Source organism: Chanodichthys erythropterus, chromosome 16 (assembly GCF_024489055.1).
Source record: "Chanodichthys erythropterus isolate Z2021 chromosome 16, ASM2448905v1, whole genome shotgun sequence".
Taxonomy (NCBI): Eukaryota; Metazoa; Chordata; class Actinopteri; order Cypriniformes; family Xenocyprididae; genus Chanodichthys; species Chanodichthys erythropterus.
Genome location: NC_090236.1, coordinates 31,409,686 through 31,430,698, shown reverse-complemented (window position 1 = coordinate 31,430,698; position 21,013 = coordinate 31,409,686). Strand labels below are relative to the sequence as shown.

At 37.0% G+C, this 21,013-nt stretch overlaps 1 protein-coding gene across 2 annotated transcripts in view; it reads right to left on the bottom strand.

Moving 5' to 3' along the window:
- The window catches only part of yes1 (YES proto-oncogene 1, Src family tyrosine kinase), a 34,127-nt gene that overhangs the window by 3,874 nt on the left and 9,240 nt on the right, over nucleotides 1-21,013 (bottom strand). The window contains exons 1-11 of one of the 2 annotated variants that reach the window (XM_067364125.1): nucleotides 17,951-18,086; nucleotides 17,153-17,440; nucleotides 14,437-14,536; nucleotides 13,486-13,584; nucleotides 12,075-12,178; nucleotides 11,822-11,971; nucleotides 7,359-7,514; nucleotides 6,756-6,935; nucleotides 4,482-4,558; nucleotides 3,510-3,663; nucleotides 2,349-2,480 (exon numbers count right to left, since the gene is read on the bottom strand). In XM_067364125.1, the coding sequence (XP_067220226.1) occupies nucleotides 2,349-2,480; nucleotides 3,510-3,663; nucleotides 4,482-4,558; nucleotides 6,756-6,935; nucleotides 7,359-7,514; nucleotides 11,822-11,971; nucleotides 12,075-12,178; nucleotides 13,486-13,584; nucleotides 14,437-14,536; nucleotides 17,153-17,432 (1,432 nt within the window). In that variant the 5' untranslated portion in view covers nucleotides 17,433-17,440; nucleotides 17,951-18,086. Of the gene's footprint in view, nucleotides 1-2,348; nucleotides 2,481-3,509; nucleotides 3,664-4,481; nucleotides 4,559-6,755; nucleotides 6,936-7,358; nucleotides 7,515-11,821; nucleotides 11,972-12,074; nucleotides 12,179-13,485; nucleotides 13,585-14,436; nucleotides 14,537-17,152; nucleotides 17,441-17,950; nucleotides 18,087-21,013 lie in introns of those variants that run through there. The other variant, XM_067364124.1, reaches the window with a different exon arrangement.

The following is a 21,013-nucleotide window of genomic DNA, read 5'->3' as shown; positions in this document are numbered from 1 at the left end:
CAGACTTGGCAACAGTGCTGAAAATACAGCTCTGTCATCAAAGGATTAAATTACATATTAAATATCATTTCATATTCATTTTAAATTGTAATTTTATTTCATAATATTACTGTTTTACAGTATTTTTAATCAAATAATGTATTGGTGAGCATAAGCAACTTTTTTTTTTTTTACAAAATCTTACCAACCCCAAACTTTTGAATGATAGTGTAGCTGTGCAACCTAGACAATCTAGGCGTCATCTAAGCTATTTAGGTGAAGTTATATCCAAAGTTTTCTTTAGTACTTCCTGTAGGTGTGACTGGCGTGTAGAGCACTTCTTATTCTACTGCTCCCACGAAAGCTCAACACCTCAAACTTGGATTCATCCATCCAAAATTCTTTGTATTTGTCAGTGTCAGATGTGTCTTTTTTTCTTTTAAACTCTGCCTGAAGGCCAGAATCATCTCAGTCTTCTCTTCACGGTTTCAAATGAAAGTGGTGTTTAGCGTTCAATAAAGCTGCCAGCTGAGGGGCTTGTTTCTCAAACTAGAGACTGTGATATACTTCTCGTCTCTCTCTGCACCGTTTGATGCAGTTTGCTTTCTTCTCTCAAAGACAATGATATGTGGAAAAGTCTTCAGAGAAATGTGCTTCTTTTTGGCCTTTAAACCAAAATTCTGTACAATTCACACTTTCAATTCAGCAGCACAACTGGGCTAAGAATAAGAAATGTTTCCCAAGTATCAAACTAGCACATTATAATAATTCCATAAGCATTTATTTGAACTCAAGTGTTTCTTGGCAGACTGGAGTAACGGCTGCTGAAAGTAAGCCACACTGCCCTGCACTTGAGCAAAGTTGTCGCATTAATCCAGCCTTATCTAGTACTCTGCATGGAAGCAGATGTCCATCAATAATGGACTCTAATAGTGTACGACTGAATGATTGATGAAAGTCTAACTGGGTTTGTGATGTGCAGCATCAGTGAGATGCTTTAGGTAAGCACTACAAATGACAGACTGGGCCGTGTGAGGGACAAGTGCAGAGGGGGAAAAGACAGATGGTGGCAAATAAGAACTGGTGCCCAGTCAGTCTTTCATGCCCGCCTCAGCCAGATGGCTCCTTCAGAGTAGTAATAACACACCCAGCAGTCCCTCTCTCCTCCAGTAGGGGGCACAGTGGAATCTGCACCTCTCAGTTTGGAGTTCTACCAACCCACAAGCTCGAGTCCCAACCCTAGTTGAACACACCTGCCTGTAAGTTTTGTGTAAACCTGAAGACCATGATTAGCTGGTTCAGGTGTGTCTGGTGGTGTATGATACTAAAGGGATAGTTCACCCAAAAATGAGAATTCACCCTCATGCTGTTCAAAAACAAAGCCCAGGTAAACAAAACTAGGGTTAAGACCCAAAAAGGTCATAATCCAAGTGGTTTAATCTAAGTCTTGTGAAGAGATTAAAAATCGCCAGTCAATAGTACAAATACAATAGAAAAAAAAAATATACAAATGAAATAAACTAAGATTTTCAGGTACAGTAGCCTAAGTTTATTTAACATGTAGTAAGAATTACTACAGAAATTGAATAATCAAATGTAAAAATAAAACGCTATGAATTAAAAGTAATCTGTTTCATATTACAGATACTAAAGTGATTCAGTCAAAAGCAGTGAGTGATTTTTTTTAACATTAATGAAACACTGAATGAATGAATGAATGCAGTGATCTAATATAGTTACACATACAATTTTCTCCTAACGTTTTACGTTCGCGTAGGACACAACAGATCATGTTGACGTAAACATCTGTGCTTGAGCTTCGGCTGTGCATCCGTCAGCATCCTTTTTTGCGGCTTATTGTGATTATTAACACTCTAACATGTCAATAACTTTAAGTAGTACCAAGAAGTTAAAGAAGTGTAACACTTTAGAAAATTGATTTTTGAAATTTGTGAATTGATGCGAATCAATAGATTCTAAGATAGAATCGTGATTCATATGTGAATTAATACTACTTATGTATGTGTCAATCATAGTTTAGATGTTAAAAAATTAAATCTGTTCATCAAAAAGGATCATATCGCTTCACAAAATGTGGATTAAACTGCACCATTATGACTTTTATGGATCTTCTAAGTTTTGGTTACCTGGAATTTTAATGGAGGGACAGAAACCACATGGGTTTCATTAAAAAATTCTTAATGTGTTTTGAAGATTAACCAAAGTCTTATGGGTTTGGAACGAAATGAGTGGAGTAAATGATGACTATTCTCATTTTTGGGTAAACCATCCCTTTATATATGCACACAAGTCTACCTCAATCCAAATTAAAGTGCTTTTTAATTGCTGAATCAAATAATATTTCTCACCTGGATATGGCACTCTGCCCTTGGTCACCAGCTCAGTCAGCAGTATACCGAAGGACCAGACGTCAGATTTGATGGTGAATCGTCCGTACAACGCTGCCTCTGGTGCAGTCCACTTAATGGGAAACTTGGCTCCTAGAGGAACAATGGCACACAATCTTTAAATTACTGCAGTATAGTCAATGGCTATTACTAAAGCAAAGCAAATGTCAGCATTTTAAAACATCCCGTCGACTTCTAAATATCAATGGATCTGAGTGGAAAAAAAATGAATTTACCATGTTATTCAAAGTTAAAGTAGCAAAGGAAATCAAATATATATAAGGAAAGACTCCCTGCAGGGAAAATCATCATTCAACATTTATGTAGGTAATGGCAAGTCAACTTGTTCTTCACAATCACAGTGCATTCTGGGAGATAATGGATTCAAACAGTAATTGAGGTAATTCTGCATGATTAGATGCTGATTGCCTTGTAATTTCCAGCACAATGGCTTTTGTTGCCAGTATCAGCATTGTTCCAAACAAAAGATGGTGAGTTACATATTTCACCGTGCATATTCTGTCTATGACAATTTACTCTTTTTACTCTTATTAAAAGGTCTGATTCTGTGGATGAATCCCCCATTTTCAAATCAAGCTTTGGGTTTATATCAATGTTTAAGACCATGACTGTTTGAGTTACAAGTGAACAAAATGTTTAATACATGTCACTTGTGCTTAAAGCATACACCCAAATATATAATTGAACATGAAATTATATGATTAACATATATAGGCTATGATTTCCATTCAGGCTTTGTAAATAAAAGTTGCATGGTGGTAGAATAATAATGATAGTCTTTATTTTTGATTCATCCACTATTCATTCACAACCCAGCGGAATATTATTCTAGCAATATAATAATATAACTTTGCATAATATTATAACATTATGCGCTGCTCATATACACTACTGCACCGGAAAAAGGAGACCGGAAATATTTATACATTCATATAAAACTCCCTTAGTAAGAAGGCAATACATGATTGGAATTTAAAGTGCATAATAATCATGATTATTTCAAATATCCACAATCAAGAAAAATCATGACCAGGAAATTGTGTAATTATCGCTTCAGGCCGAATTATAGAAAGTGTTAATATCGCATTTCCATCCACATACCTTGTCTAGCAGTGTATTCATTGTCTTCAATCAGTCTAGCCAGGCCAAAATCAGCGATCTTGCAGACCAGATTGTCTCCCACCAGGATGTTAGCAGCCCTCAGGTCTCTGTGGATGTAGTTCATCCTCTCGATGAAGGCCATGCCATCTGCAATCTAGACAAGACAACAGGAAATCAAGCCTGCTGAAATGCTTCTAAAAGCCAACCTGTCAGATTCAGTCATGGAAATCTTATTTTAGGAGCACCGGAATGCTGCATTTTTGGGTTCAGATAAGGGGGCACGTGTTTGAAGTTTCAGTGCTTAAAAATCTACATTTTAACCAATGTTCAAATGTGAAAACAGCAGCTCCAAATAGCTGCTAGTGGGTGAAATCAACAAAGCAAGCAAACAGGTTGCTAAACATAAGCTTAAAAGAAGAAAACAGAAAACGGGACAAAATATTCTTGAGGGAATTTAACAAACAATCTCAGATGGAAAAACTGTCCAAAAGCTCTTCCTAAGAATCGTCTCACAAGCTGAGATGCGAGAGGGAGATTGAAGCCTCAGCCAAGCCATGTGACAGTGATGGGAGCTCAGGAAGGTGAGAGAAAGAGCGAGAGCAGGAGGAGGGAGGAACGTGAGAGAGAAACAGCAAGCTTTTTTAAGCGAACAGAGCAGAATTGAGTAGACACATTAAAGTGAAGTGGCCCCACAGGAGTGGCGGTTAAGTGCTCCAGGCATTAGGCGGGAAATGAGGATCATGGTGCCTGGGAGAGACACACGGGCAGCAGGATGTCATATCAGATATGAAATAAATATGACAGCCAGATGGAGGTTGAAACAGAAACCCTGCCGCTTTGGGAGATGCCGTTCGTCCAGGTTCACTGTGACATGCTTCTGCTAATGATTGGGCAGCTGTGTGTTACTAAATGTGGAAGAGGAAAACAAAGCTGGCTGGTTAACAGTGGATCGGCGTTGGGTTTCTCTCTCACCTGAGCAGCCATGTCTACCAGCTGGGGCAGCTTGAGGTACTTGCCCTCACCCTCCTTCAAGAAGTCCAGCAAACTCCCTGAAAGAGAGAAGCACAGAGTAAAGCAACTGATATATAATCTTAAATATACATAATATATTTTAAATTTAACATTTAATACATATATTAAATCAATATCATTTTTAAAAATAATTTTATTCTTATATTTTTATGTCGTAACCATCTCAACACCAAATTATAACATTTATTTTATATTATTTATATTTTACTTATATAAATAATATAATGAAACATACTTAGAAAATGTACGAGACTTCTGATTTATTAGCCGCTATAGGGAAATAACGAGAAGAATATCAAAGTGCAGTAAACTGTAAAACTGTTTGCGCTACAAACCAACGTGTTTATAATTAAGACAATACATCAAAATAATATGGTAAGAAATACAGGTTTGCAATATTAAGCAGCATAACAAGCAGTTTTGAACAGCTAAAAATAACTGGAAGCGAATGACACCGGAAGCAAGATGCATTAAATAATAAATGTCTGCGCCTACTCTTACCTAAAAAATAAGGTAAAATATAAAAGGTGTATATATGGGAACGTTTTTCTTTTTCTTTGCGTTTTTCATATCCAGACAACAACACTGTCAAAACAATCCCTGCTCACATAGATCTGTGAAAACCACTAAAACATGTATTATGCTGCCAGGCCGCCAATGTCACTTTGTAAAGAAACTCTACAAGCCTAAAAACTGAACACATAATACACACAAGCACGACATTACCATTTTCACAAATTCGTGTTTCTGTAGTTTACATGGAGATGATAACAGCATTGGTTTCAAAAACTGGCTACCATTGTTTATTGTTTGTAAATGGCCAAAATGCATAAAGGCCAGGGCCCGTATTCATGAAAATTCTTAGTGCAAAGAGTTGCTCCTAGTGACAATTCTAAAAAATTCTTAAAATTGAAGAAAAAAATCCTAGTAAAGATTTTTTTTTTTTAAATCACCCTTAAAGAGGGGTTGTAAGGTCCAAAATAGTTAGGAGTACGGATGAGGACTTTTAAGAGTTTCTTTAGCAGTGGAGAAAATAGACAAAACGCAGAAAATGGATGGCAGTGAGTTAATAAGATGCTACATATTAGATCGTGCAGGGATCATGTTTGTGACTGACCTTATTAGAGACAAGCTAACATCTCCGACACAGCGCAGAAATGCTATGGCGCCAGAAATGGATGTAATCGTACATTAACTATATTAACATATTTGGCAACTGGAAAAATGCAGCTATACACTAGTGATGATTTGGGTCTGTCAAAACTTTCTATAAGTAAAGAGATCACACAATTACAGCACTTTCAGAACCTCGTGTCACTGTTCATTTCCTATCAAATAAGTTAAGTACGACATTATTAGCATGGTAAAAAAAAATAAAGAATATATATACACATATATATGCATTTTATACATATACTGTATATTATAATAAATATATATATATATATGTGTGTGTGTGTGTGTGTGTGTGTGTGTGTTTGAGTATGGTAAAACGGAAAAATTACACCCGTAATTTCAAAGTAAAGGCTCATAATAGACCCTATACTTAAAAGCACTCTTTTTTTTTTTTCCTTCTTGGACAACCAACCAATCACAGTCTTCAAAAGACTGTGTCATACCTAGCAACGGGGTCAGCCCTGCCTCCTCACTAAGTTAAACGTTTTTGTCACTTCTTTGCTCAGGGTTGCTCTCAGATGCCGAGGTCCAGAATCACTCTTAAGCTAAGACTCCTAGATAGAAATTTTTAAGCTAAATTAGGAGCTTTCTGAGAGGATTCTTAGAAGCTTTAAGAATACGGGCCTTGGTTTCACAAACTGGGCTTAGATTAAGCCAGGATTTGGCCTTAGTTCAATTAGGACATTTAAGTAGCATTAAAAACATTACTGGTGTGCATCATGAGACAAAACAATGACACTGACATATTTTAAGAGATATTAGCGCAAGTTGCTTTCAGTTAAAACAGCTGAAACATGCATTTTATTCTGGGACCAACTTAAGCCTCGTATGTGAAACCAGAGGAAAACGTTTTCCGTTTTTAGTTAAAAACAGTGTTGTGTAAATGCCCCCTAAAATGATAAAAATAGTTGCAAAATAAATTCCTTAAATTATTGATGAATATGGGTCAAGATGCTGTTGTGTCAGACATTACAGAATTGCTTGAACTGTCTGGAGTTTAAAAATAAACAGGAAGTAAAGAACAAGAAGGCAAGCTACCTTTGCCCATGTACTCAGTGACGATGTAAATTGGCTCCTCGGACACAACGGCATACAGCGGCACCAGCTTGTCATGCCGAAGCTTCTTCATGATCTGGGCCTCCTGCAGGAAGGCTTCAGGAGACATGGTGCCTGGCTTCAGAGTCTTTATAGCTACTTTAGTTGTGCCATTCCAAGTACCTAGAAAAAAAAAAGAATAAAAATGAAAATTACAAAATTACACAAATAAACAATGTTTTTGAAGAGCAAAAACACTTAATCCAGAAGTGTTAATTATTTTATTTTACAATAAAATGTAGCAGCAATGACACAGATTGCCAGCTCATGACAAAATAGTTATGTGGAGCCTATTATGTGTGTTGAAACAAACACACACAGTGCAATTCCTGACATAGTTTTCTATGATGTGGCATGTTGGAGCTTGCAGCGAGGCAAGCATTAAGAGAGGTGACGAAAGACACGGTACTTAATAATAACCCACTTTAACACCTCCCTCTAGTACTCCGGTGCATTTGCAAAAACAACAGATGTATATGAAATTCACTGTAAAGTGTTCCAGGTGCTTTGGACAATGAGTTTGAGTTGTATGTGCATTTGTCTTACCCATCCAGACCTCTCCAAAGCAGCCCTGACCCAGCTTGAGCTCAAGACGCAGTGACTCTCGTGGGATTTCCCATGCATCTTTAGCCAGACCTTGAGTCTGGGGCTTCACCGTCGGACACACTGTGGTCAGTCGGTAGCACAACCCATCTGCATGCTCTACACACACAAAAAGAGTGATTTCAGAGAGAATACAACAGTCATAAACCCTATGCAGATGAAACTAATTTTCCCTAAGGTAAATTACGCCAGTGACACCCATTTCCAGACAATAGACACTCCCTTAATAAAAACAGATCTCAATACTGTTTAGATCAGTACATAATGTCCTGTGTTAAAAACTAACTCAAACGTCATTTAAAAACAAATAGCACAGAGATCGAGAGAAGAATTGAGCAAAATGAACAAATGCCATTCTGAATGAAACAATGTCTTTGATATTTTCCCAAACAGTAGGGGACCATAAAAGAACAAGACAGCAAAATGACCTAGGTGAGGGCAAAAGTCATTTATCATTTATCCAGCCATAAAACCAATTAATCACTGTCTTTCAACAAAACGATTAAAATCTTTACAAAGCGGGTCTCGCAGAGAGAGCCAGACAAGGACTGATGGCCTTTCATTAAGCCTTGACGTTCTTCAGATAAGATGAATCTGAACAGCAAATTTGTTTCTTCCTCAGGTCTGCAACAGGTTGTATGAAAGGCCTGACAGAACACAATTAAATCCACTACTCAGTGGCAATTTAAGCATTTCAAAATCAAAGACATTAATGGCAAGTTAGTCCTCCTTAACAACATCTACTCTTGTGGCAAGATTTTCTACTACATTTTGGAACTTTTCTATGGTGATTGAGTTGGGATTTACACTACTGTTCAAAAGTTTGGAGGTAGTAAGATTAATCCTAAAGCTGCAGTCCGTAAGTTTTGCCTCTTTGTCTCTGTTTGAAATCTACGATTGAAGTTATTTGTGGAATTACACATGGTTTGTGCATCGGCACGGCTCCTCAGCGCAGATTAATCTAATGTTTGCTGTCAGTCACCTCATCGGTGTGGATACTGTACTTTGGAATCAGAGGTTATACGTCTTGGATGATGTCTTTCTGGAAAATGTCATCTGAACAAGTAACTAACAAATCTGCCACTTTTGTTCTGACCAACTAAGAAAAAAAGCATTACAATAAATCGCGCTGCCAATGGTGATTAAATCTCATAGCTCATATCACATCAAACTGTGCAAATTATTATTATTGTTATACTTTGTTCTCAAATTGTTAAATGCTAACAACATCAGCATTGCGTGACTATGTATTTAATGTGTATTAGCATTACCTGAAGATTTCAATTTCTCTAGCCACTCCACAGTCTGAAGTCTTTTGCTTTTGACTACTGGTGAATCTCCAGTTATCACTGATGATTGTCATTTGGACCTCTCTGGATTACAATCCACCATCAAAATGATAAGTTTAATTATTGCAGCTGCTGTGAGAACAGGCTTTAAATGATCCGCTACCAACAGCATCCTCACATGATATAGCCTACTAGCTGGAACTCCTCCTTTATGTAAACAGACGTGACGTAATGACACAAAAACGAATGGCAGCATGCTTGAATTTCCTGCAGAAACCCACCAGTACCACTTGAATTATAAAACATTACAAGCTTACCATTGATTTTAGATCATTTTTAAACAAAAAAAGTTACGGACTGCAGCTTTAAAGGATTGTATACTTATATTCAGCAAGGATGCATTAAATCAGGGGTTTTCAAAGTCATAGATGGTGGGCCTCCCTTTGGACACACCGTACACTATAGTGCCTCCCCACCCCCCAATTTTTTACTAATTTTCAATAGCGATCAGTGCGCCGAGAGCGCCGCACACACGTTTTATTTGTGCATCAATAATAACGGACTCTCGTCTCATGTACAACTCCTGCATGTCACTGTAATTTGATTACAATTGTCATCCATCAAAACTTTACTAGCGCGACACTGGTTTGCTTTATCCAACCAAGAGAGATGCGCATCATATGCTAATGCAGCAGTTGGGTGTTTTGAGCCATCGTTCAGTCTGTATTTCATAGAAGGATGAAAAATGGCTTGGGCCACTCAGGGGAAAAAAAATAAAAAAAATAATTCACAGAACAGGAGAAAGATAGTGCTTTGAAGGCAAGTACGCCATTCTCTCCGCCATCTCTAATGAAATTGGCTGTGTTTTCTCTGCATTAGGGCTCTTTTGGACTGACTGTTTGAATGCATTTGCTTACTGGATACTTGGACTGAAAACTTTCCAGGAGTTCAAGGTTTAAAATGATCTGATTGAAAACAGAGGAGCGGAAACATAACGTCTCTTGTCCAAAAACCTGCTGCTTTATGCTTTTTAAAGGTGCCCTAGAACTTTTTTTAAAAAAAGATGTAATGTAAGTCTAAGGTGTCCCCTGAATGTGTCTGAAGTTTCAGCTCAAAATACCCCATAGATTTTTTTTTTATTAATTTTTTTAACTGCCTATTTTGGGGCATCATTATAAATGAGCCGATTCAGGGCTACTGGCCCTTTAATTCTCCTGCTCCACGCCCCCGGAGCTCGCACTTGCCTTGAACAGTGCATAAACAAAGTTTACACAGCTAATATAACCCTCAAATGGATCTTTACAAAGAGTTCGTCATGCATGCGGCATGCATGTGTCGGATTATGTGAGTATTGTATACTGTTATATTGTTTACATTTGATTCTGAATCAGTTTGAGGCTGTGCTCCGTGGCTAACGGCTAATGCTACACTATTGGAGAGATTTATAAAGAATGAAGTTGTGTTTATGAATTATACAGACTGTTTAAAAATGAAAATAGCGACAGCTCTTGTCTCCGTGAATACAGTAAGAAATGATAGTAACTTTAACCACATTTAACAGTACATTAGCAACATGCTAACGAAACATTTAGAAAGACAATTTACAAATATCACTAAAAATATTCATGGATCATGTCAGTTATTATTGCTTCATCAGCCATTTTTCGCTATTGTCCTTGCTTGCTTACCTAGTCTGTTGATTCAGCTGTGCACAGATCCAGACGTTACTGGCTGCCCTTGTCTAATGCCTTTCATAATGTTGGGAACATGGGCTGGCATATGCAAATATTGGGGCGTACACCCTGACTGTTACGTAACAGTCGGTGTTATGTTGAGTTTCGCCTGTTCTTCGGAGGTCTTTTAAACAAATGAGATTTATATAAAAAGGAGGAAACAATGGAGTTTGATAAATAAAATTTTTCATTCGAGGGCACCTTTAAAGCATTGTTCCCCCTAAAATATATTAAAATTATAAAAAAATATTAATCATCAATTAATTTAATGAATTTTTTTACCACTTTGCGCACATGCTCTGGCGCCCCCTGCCCCCCCACACTTTGAAAACCCTGCATTAAATTGATCAAAAACAACATTTAGAATACTACAAAAGATTTATATTTTAAATAAATGATGTTCTTTTGAACTTTCTATTTATCAAAAATAAAAATGTATCACCGTTTCCACAGAAATATTAAGCAATATAAGAATATATTTTTAAATGAAACAACAGCTGGGCTTATGGAGGCTTGTTCCAGACCAAACTCATTAAACCTTATCTATGTGGACCTCGCTTTATACACGGTGCATTGTTAAGCTGGAAAAGAATAGGTACGCCCTGTTCTACTGTAAATGTTTGTCTAAGGAGACCTGCTAGCAATGAGTGTAGCTCAAAAGCCAAACCTTTTGATTTAGAAGAGTGTTCACATACTTTTTGTCATGTAGTTTATATCAAGCACTGAGAGTTTAACCACTGAGGTAAACATATCATTGGTTTGATGGCTTGACAAAAACCACAATTAAGAGAATCTGATTGTTTAGCTTTGTGGGGACTGAAGTCAGCTACAACAACAGCACTGTGGCAGGACACTCACGTAACGTCTCATAAGATCAAAGAGGTGTCGATGTCAAAAGCCCTCAGACATTCTCCTGTGAAAACTAAGCCAAGATAAACTGACAGTCTGGGTGAACGAGGACACATTTCTCACAGCAGACGTCAGACACCTGTTAGCGCTAGTCATAGTGAGACCCCCAAGCTTAAAACCAACACCCTGCCATCTCCACATGCCTGTATTCAGAGCTTCTGTACTTCTCACAAAGTTTCTGGCCATGTCAAGTTTTGCTCAAAACCATTAAAGTCCATTTAAATTGAAAGATGATACAATAAACAATATTGTTTCTTCAGGTTTTTCAACACTATTTTTCAAATGTTTGGGGTAAAACAGTTATTTTACATTTTATATTACTATTTTTACTGTATTTTGATCAAATAATTGCTTCTTTCAAAAACATAAAAAAATTCTCAACTGCAAACTTTTGAATGGTAGTGACTGCAATAAAATGCAAATCATCATCTAACTTCAGTAGGAATCAAAACTTGAGCCAACTGAATGTGCTAACCTGTGTAATGTTTCACCAGTTTCTGTAGAGTGTCAAACTGAGCTCTTGTGGTGATGTAATAGCCACCGTTGTCAAGCTTTCGGATTTTGTAGTGTTTCACGTTGTCTCCCTTCATCTCATCCCAGTCCCGTATTGAGAGAGAGTAAGCCCCTGCCAGGAGGAGAGGATGGAACGGATTCAAATTATTTCTGCTTTGGTTTGGGTTTGAGTACCAGTGCTGTACATGTCTTAAGAGAGATAGCAATGCACTTACCTTTAGTGGTCTCACTTTCTCTGACCAAAAAAGTGCCCCGCTGGTTTCCAGGAACCAGTAGCAGTCGCTCAGCATCTTTACGACCCATTTTTCCAAAGTACCATCTGTGAGATGGAAATAAATGAAAATAAATCACTTGCCCAGCCATGTAAAAGTTTGGAATGCTGTGGAACATATAAAAAGGCAGTCTGAAGAATAATAAACTAGTATTTAAAAAAAAAAAAAAAAAGTCTGATGAAGAATGTACTATTCTCTGAAAAGAAGGTTAATTTAATTGTTCTGTATCTGCCCTGGATGAATTAAATAGATGTAAATTTTATTTTATATTACATTACATTACATTACATTACATTACATTATATTATATTATATTATATATCAGTATACAATACCATTCAAAACAACAGGGTCAGTAAAATGTTTTAATGTTTTTGAAAGAAGTCTCATGTTCAAAAATACAGTAAAAAAATACAGTAAAAAATGGATTTTATGAAATATTACATTTTAAAAGTAACTGTTCAATTTAAATATAAAATGTAATTTATTCCTGTGAAGGCAAAACTTAATATTGAAATAGTTTATAGCTTAATACTCAAATGGAAACCATGATTTGTTTCAGGATTTTTTGATATATGATATAATAATATATAATATATCAATATATAATATATGTTTAACATCCTTGATGAATACATTTTTTTTTTTTTTTAATTACTGTATCTTGAAGCCTAAAGGAGTTCAAATTAGCTATCTTGATAACTGTTGATTTATAGCTTGATTTGTTATAAAGCAGTAAAAAAACATCAAGGCATATTTCAACACTTTTTTTTTTAAATGAACAATGCAAAATGCCATTTAATCATTTTATTTAATTAGAATTTATATGAACCAATAAACATAATATACAATAAAGCTACATGAAGACCTCTGAAGTTTTTACAAACAAATCACTGAATAACAATTGATTTACTGAAACAGATGGTTTCAGAAATGAACTGAATTTAAATCAGAGACTATATATATATATATAAAAAATAATAATAATAAAAAAAAATAATAAATCAGATCATGATGAAATATTGCCTACATTTAAAGGACATTTTAAAGTCAAAAACTGACTTTTAAAAAATATCACTGCTTAAAACATTTGCAGATTGAAAAATAGCAAGTACAACAGAAAAAAAACCCAAGTGAAATAATATGGGTGAAGGAGGAAGTAACACCGAAATAGAGACAGACGTAAAGTTTGCAACTCAAAAAGAGAGTCTTTTGTCTCGCAGTCATGCGTTTGTTGGTGTGCTTGTCAGCACCAGGGCTCTGGGCGTACGTGTGACCGGCCATCACGCTCTCTTAATTACGGCATGAAGAGATGAGATGATTGGATAAGCACAGGAGGAGAGGAGTTACTTACTCTTCCGCTTGGATGGAGTCTGCAGGGGCCACGTAATTGCTGGGAATGTAGCCCTTCTGCCCTGTGTTGATGGAGCGAGCCTCCCACCAGTCTCCCTCTCTATGGGCCAAAGCAAAAGACACAACCGAGTTATCAGGCTCATGTCCTTCACCACAAACAGAAAACTATTTAGCAACAAGCCTGTGTCTGCAGGCTGTGTTATCAATAGTAAAAATGCAGGGAAGTGAAGGAATTTGAAGTGTATGATTAAAATGTCAGGGTCATTACAGAGGGAAAAATCTGAGTAGCAAGCATTTATTGAACGCCAAACATGGCTGGTGGTTGAACAGATGGCCCATTATGGAAACACATTAACCCAGACAGATTTTGTCCTCGATGAGCTTGGAATACAATGATGGATTAAAAAAGAAAATAAATATATAAATAAATACACAGACACATAATACACACATTTGTGTGACTATCTTTGACATTCATTGATATGATGAAATCCTTAATCCGCTTACCATAACCTTACAAATAAATGGCTAACCCTACCCTAAAACCAAATGTTAACCCTCAAAATAGCCCTTTAAAGGGGTGTCAGAGAATGAGAACCTGCCAAAAGGTCCAGTTTAATAATTTTGCCCTCACTCCAATGGGCTAAAACTCAAACTGGTCCTTAAAATGTAACTATACAGGTACAAACAAAATAAATTTGGTGGTATCTAATCTATCTATCTATCTATCTATCTATCTATCTATCTATCTATCTATCTATCTATCTATCTATCTATCTATCTATCTATCTATCTATCTATCTATCTATCTATCTATCTATCTATCTATCTATCTATCTATCTATCTATCTATCTATCTATCTATCTATCTATCTATCTATCTATCCATCTATCTATCTATCTATCTATCTATCTATGGATGTGAGCGTATGAGCAGAGGAAAGGAACTCACGTATTGTTGATGATCTGAAATCTATCGCCTTTCTTGAAGGAAAGGTCATCTGATGTCCTGGCTTCATAATCATATAAGGCCACAAAGAAAGTTACGCCACCTGCAAGAAAAATCAATGAAGGTTGAATGTTTAAAGGTTGTGTAAAGATGCAAATCACAGGCTCAGACAAGCAATACAATAATAGAACGCTAATAGCTAGTTAGCAGCTCCCAAGTAACTTAATTTTTCATTCATGCCACATAATAGAGTTTAGTTAAGCATTTATATACATGCTGAATGACGTGTCCATTGATTTTTGTTCCCGGCTTGGTCGTCTCTACAGTCAGTTATCATTAGCCGGCTCGCTCTTTGTCTTGGCAACATAAACAATGGGATTTTCACCAGCATGGTTTATGGATGGCCTAGTTGGACACAAAGTAGAAAGACAGCAGAGCTGAGATGGTTTTAAGTGTGATGGAGGACAAAAGGAACGGGTTGGATTAAGCCTAAAGAGGCCCCCGAGACCAGATTATCCATTAGTGAAGAACAGAGGGCCGACCCGCTGATTACATCCGCTATGCCACACACAGATCTGCCAAGTCAAGAAGCCTAACGGGAATGACGTGTACATGGGTGCTGTTGTTTTTTTTCTGTCTGACTATTAATTTGGATCAGGTTTTAACCTGCAGACAAAGTATCGATGATGAGTAATTAGGGTTGTCACAACAGCAAAATTGCATTAGTTGATCCTGCTACCAGCTAAATGTCTTATTACAACTGCGATACAAAGCAAAAACTCATACATTAATGTGAATTGTAATTGCAAATATAATATATTAAATGTTAAATAATTTAAAGTGTAATTATAATAAATTAAATTGAAATATATATAATAATGTTGTCATTATTAATACACACTTCCTTTGCAATTGTAAAAATTGTTTAATGCACTGTGCAGTTCATTTCCACATATTCTGAAGTATTGGGAGAATATTGGCACATTTTTAAATCAGATCTAGACCTTGTGAAAACTTTTGAGCATCCTCCATTGATGTTATTCTATAGATATAAGAATTTAAAGAACTCCTTAGACAGGGCTGATGGATGCATAAGTCCTTCCAAGCCTTAATCATTTGCAATGCCTCCTGGTAACTACAAGTGTGGAAATTGTACCCAATGTCAATACGCTAGGAGGTTGAAATATTTCACACACACTAGAACAGGCAAAAATGTATTTATAAAATACATTGTTTCCCAAAGGGCTTAATCAGGAAATAGACTATGGTATGTTCTATTGATGTTTCCTTTTTTCCCCTCTTAATCTTGTTATAAAGCCACTCTCACAATTAGTAGAGTACACCTATTGCTGATTGTAAGAGTGTATAAAGCAGTGTGTGATATAGTTGTTCTTGATGTCTGATGAGGGCCTTGACAATGACCGACATGTTACTTTTTTTAATAAAGTATTTTTTTTTAGAGTGAGTGTTGAACCTTTTCTGCAATTGGATTTATCCCACTTATACCACAGTCATTTGCTAGCAATTGAACAGTTAAAGTTGTTATTGATGTTTGACAGGAAGGGTAAAAATAACTGCTTTTTTTTTACGTCGGTTAAGTATAATTTCAAAGATGCCAGAAAGAATATATTTTATGTGGGTGAGCTGGATACACTGTCTTTTGCCCGCTCGCACTGACTGACACCGACAAGATCTTAAAAACTCTCTGTATTTTCCCTGGAGACGATTTCCATCAGACCACTCTGGATTTAGCAGTTAAGCAAAGTCTATCAGATCAAATGCTGCTTGAAAAAGCAGATCCATGAACAGCGCTTGGCCTGTGACAAGACATGATGTGATAATTACACTATTTATAGCCCGAATGAATAAAAACTGTGCCGTTTACAGAGAACACACAAAGATCTAATTATTTCAGTTTTCTGCAGTAGACACATATCGCATTTATACCCAGCCTCTTAGAGTCAGGGAGAGCAAGACTTGGTATCAAGAGATCTCTTCACGGCCTGAAGCAGAAAAGAAAAATTATCACTGAACAAAGAGGAATAAATCACATTAGTTCCCCTCTCTTTTATTTAGGCCTACTACAACTGCGGCTTGTAATTCTGATTTAATGAAACATACTGGATATATTGTTTTAGTGGTCTCATTTACGTAACATCTGGCTTCCATGAACTCTGATTTCATTAAAGTGCTTACATACATAAACCAATCACCAAACACAACCTTTATCCTCATGCTGACCCTGAGCGTTTGAATGAGCTATGGCACTATAGATGCCATATTTAATATGAGATTAATAAAAATGAGGCTGTGAGGGATATATAAATATTTTAAAAAATATATATATATATTATATATAATGTGCCAACTGAAGATCATGCAAATATTAATGCATAAATATTTGAAAAAAAAAAAAAAAAAAAAAAAAAAAAGTATATATATATATGTGTGCATGATCTTCAGTTGGCACAGACTATTTCATGTCAGTTTCTGCCTTATAAATACTGATTTGTTCCACGTGTTAATGTGTTGAATTACATTTAGGATCAACTCAATCGTTCTATAAATGAGGCGCCTGGAATGGAATTTTCAAAACCTGTGATCCATGAGGCCAGACCTCGTATCAGACATCTGATATAGTTTCTTACGAATTCTTCTTTCCTTAGACAAAGCTACTTCACAGAGGTTCAGGTAGAGCTCTTATCGCTCATCCACTCACCTGTGACGGCACCAGGGAAGGGGTTGCTCACAGCAACAGTGGAGAAGGAAGTGGAGGCTCCACCGAAGGGCGTGATGACAGAGGAGGATCCACCAAATGGGGTGAGCCCAGTTGTGCGGCTGTTGAAGTTGTTGGTGGGGCCCTTCAGGGCAGGTGACTGGCCCATCTGGGTGGGGTCTGGTCCGTATAGACCCATGTGTGACCCAGGGGCGGGATTGGTGGGATCTGGTCGGTACTTCTGTGTAGGACCCTTGTCCTCTTTACTCTTGACACAGCCCATAGTCAAGCCTGTGGAGAGAAGAATAAATATTTACCAGCTCACAGATATGCATCAGATTTTTTACATTTACTAAAGACATAACTGACTGCGTTTATGTAAACTTTGTATGTATTCGACAGTTAAAGTGCAATAAGATGAGAAGGATAACTTGGATGAGAAGTCACGTGCTGTTTGACATTTTAAATGTTCACAATCTAAGAATCATGATATCGCACAACCCTACTTCAAAATATCTTTTGTGTTCATACAGGTTTGGAACGACGAGTGAATTATGTCAGATTTTTAATTTTCCAGTGAACTAACACTTTAAGTTTTACCCATAACTCCAAGTATGAACAGGAGCACCAAAATTAATTTTACAGTTGTTTCCTTAACATTACACAAGAATGAAAGTGGATGAAATGCAGAATGAAAATGAGCATAAAAATAAAAAAAAAAGATAAATATGGAAAATGTTTTCACAATGAAGGAAACCCCAAATCAGACCTCAGCATGAGCATCTACTTCCTGTTACTTGCCAAATCAAAACTGCTTTCAACAGACTTGCCGTCATTCCACAGCAATGCACATGTCAGAGTGAATCACACGAGAGTCTTTTGAGCAGTGCTGGGTCACCGATCCATGTCCCTAACAACCCACACAAACGCGTCAGGATGTGTTGACTGCTCCATGTGGTCAATGTGATAGGAGGGCTTTACCCTCAGAGGCAGAGCTCGAGAGAGATGACAGTGTAATCTCCAGACATCCCATCCCTGCTTGTGTTTCTGCCAGGCCTCTTTGTCTGGGATGCACTCAGCACGGCGCAGGCACACATGTGCTGGGGAAGGAAGAATGCGAGCGTGGCCTTGAAGGAACAGGTGGCCCTGAGATGAGGGTTACAAGACACAACAGGGCCACCACACATGGAACACAGATAGCTGGGAGAAACAGACAATAAGATATAGAGTGCAACAGTCGGTTTACGGTAGTAAAAACCTATTCATTTTTTCCATAGAGGAATTGATTTTGAACGATAACCTTTAAATACAGACCTACTGTGAGCTACAACTTTGAAGGTATATGCTTTTGAAGCCATCTGCCCTCATTGTTTCAACTCAATTTTTAAATGACCATGTTCAACAGTGGACTTCCTGGTGTAAAACTGCATCCACTCCAATGAAGCACTTTGAATAGAGTGAGCTTCCCTACACTCTTAGACTACTTAATTATTTCATATTAAGGATATAGCTTAATCATAAGCTTGTTCAGAAATGGCGACAAAAGCTTAATGATTTTTTAAAATTTTTAAAATCATTTAATGAGAATATATTAAAGGGTTAGTTCACCCAAAAATGAAAAAGATGTCATTAATGACTCACCCTCATGTCGTTCAAAACCCGTAAGACCTCCGTTCATCTTCGGAACACAGTTTAAGATATTTTAGATTTAGTCCGAGAGCTTTCTGTCCCTCCATTGAAAGTGTATGTACGGTAGACTGTCCATGTCCAGAAACGTAATAAAAACATCATCAAAGTAGTCCATGTGACATCAGTGGGTTAGTTAGAAGTTTTTGAAGCATCGAAAATACATTTTGGTCCAAAAAGTAACAAAAACTATGACTTTATTCAGCAGTTTATTCTCTTCCGTGTCTGTTGTCAATCCGCGTTCACGACTCCGCAGTGACGCTGCTGACGTGTTATCTGGTGCACCCGAGCTTCGTTTACAGTCTGAGGGAGACGCACGCTGTAAACAAAACAACCTTTACAAACATTTCTAAGGATTTCGACAGAGAGGAAGACTTGCATTTTTTTGCTCAGCCATATTTATTTGAACCTGAATACACAGACGAAGAACTAAGAGCGATGGAAGAAGCTCCTACACAGCAGAAACCGCTGTCACAAGCAGCGTCACTGTGGAGTTGTGAACAAGGATTGACAACAGACCCGGAAGAGAAGACAATGCTGAATAAAGTCGTAGTTTTTGTTATTTTTGGACCAAAATGTATTTGATGCTTCAAAAAAATTATAACTAACCCACTGATGTATATTGAACTACTTTGATGATGTTTTTATTACCTTTCTGGACATGGACAGTCTACCGTACATACATTTTCAATGGAGGGACAGAAAGCTCTCGGACTAAATCTGAGTCAATATGAGTCATTAATGAGTCATTAATGACATAATTTTCATTTTTGGGTGAACTAACCCTTTAAAAAGTATTTAAATTTCCCCATCATTTTTCCAGTTAATTATTTCATTCACAATGATTCATGTTTTTTTTTTTTGTTTCTTCCCCTCATTATATAGCTAAGTACATGGTCTTGTACCTTATATATATATATATATATTTATTTATTTATTTATTTATTTCAGGTTTTCAAACACTTTTTTTTGCAATCCATTTTGGTTCTTCAAATCAAAGTTTGTAATGTTGATTCACCTCATAGCTGGCAGGTTTGGTTCATAGCTTATAACTCTCAAACAAACTTTTTTTTTTTTTTTTTTAAATCCCTATGGTAAAAAAAAGAATGGGAAAAATAGTTCAGCAGAAAAGGCTGCTGAAAATTTGGGAGGCACTCTATAGAGGGGAGTGTTTCAAGCTTTGAAAAAAGAAAAACTTAAGCTAAACGATGTGATGAAAAGTGGTTGAGCTTGAGTGGTTAGCTTGAAGTGGGCTGAACATGTCCTAACCTGTGAGGAAACTGCTAGAAAGGTGTCACCTCCTCAGGACAGGATAAGCCAACGGCGGGTGCTTGTAAACATGCCAGAATGGGCTTTAATCAATCCCAGCTCTGAGAAGCAGTGGACAGGAAGGAACTGGAGAAAGATCTGACCTCTGATGGAAGTCATATAATGCTCAGCACTACATCATCTGCTTCTAATACCCATAATGCAATTTCAAAGGCTAGGCTTGAGGGGACCGCAGCATCCTTTCAATGAAGAGAAAATGTATACATACATACCCCTGATATAGGAGTGAGCGATAATAATAATTTTATTTCACGATAATGATATATATCATGATTAGGGATGTGTACGAGTATTAGGACGTGACAGCGACGATCAATCATGAAAACGATGATCGCTGTGACTTTAAAAATTTTTTTTTTTTCCCTGATTAGTTGTTGCAGCATTCTTGGCGGTACCTGAGGTCTGACTGGTTAGCGTTAAGACAGCACTGGCGAAGTAAAGTGATACTGGATTTGAAAGCGCGCAATGATGCCCGAAATAATTTTAATCAGTATTTTGTTAGTTTGATTAACATTAATGACACAAACAGCATAGGCTACTGTGAATGCACTGTGAATGCACTGATCTAATACACTGATACACATGCGCTTACTTATGCTTTCTCAACTTTTTACATTCACTTAATGACTGTGTTTAAGAGGATAATAACAAAGAAAGGCATTTTGACAGATAAATGTGTGTATTTAACTTTTTAAGCTCAATTAAGTGGCAAAAAGAACTCTGTTTAAGACTTGCACTCTCTGAGCAGGGGCTTCATGTGGGCCTGCCTCTCAGACAGTGTTCAGAAACAAGCAGCGCACATACATACCAAAATTAGTTCTCTTTCTCTGCTTATTATCATTACAGCAA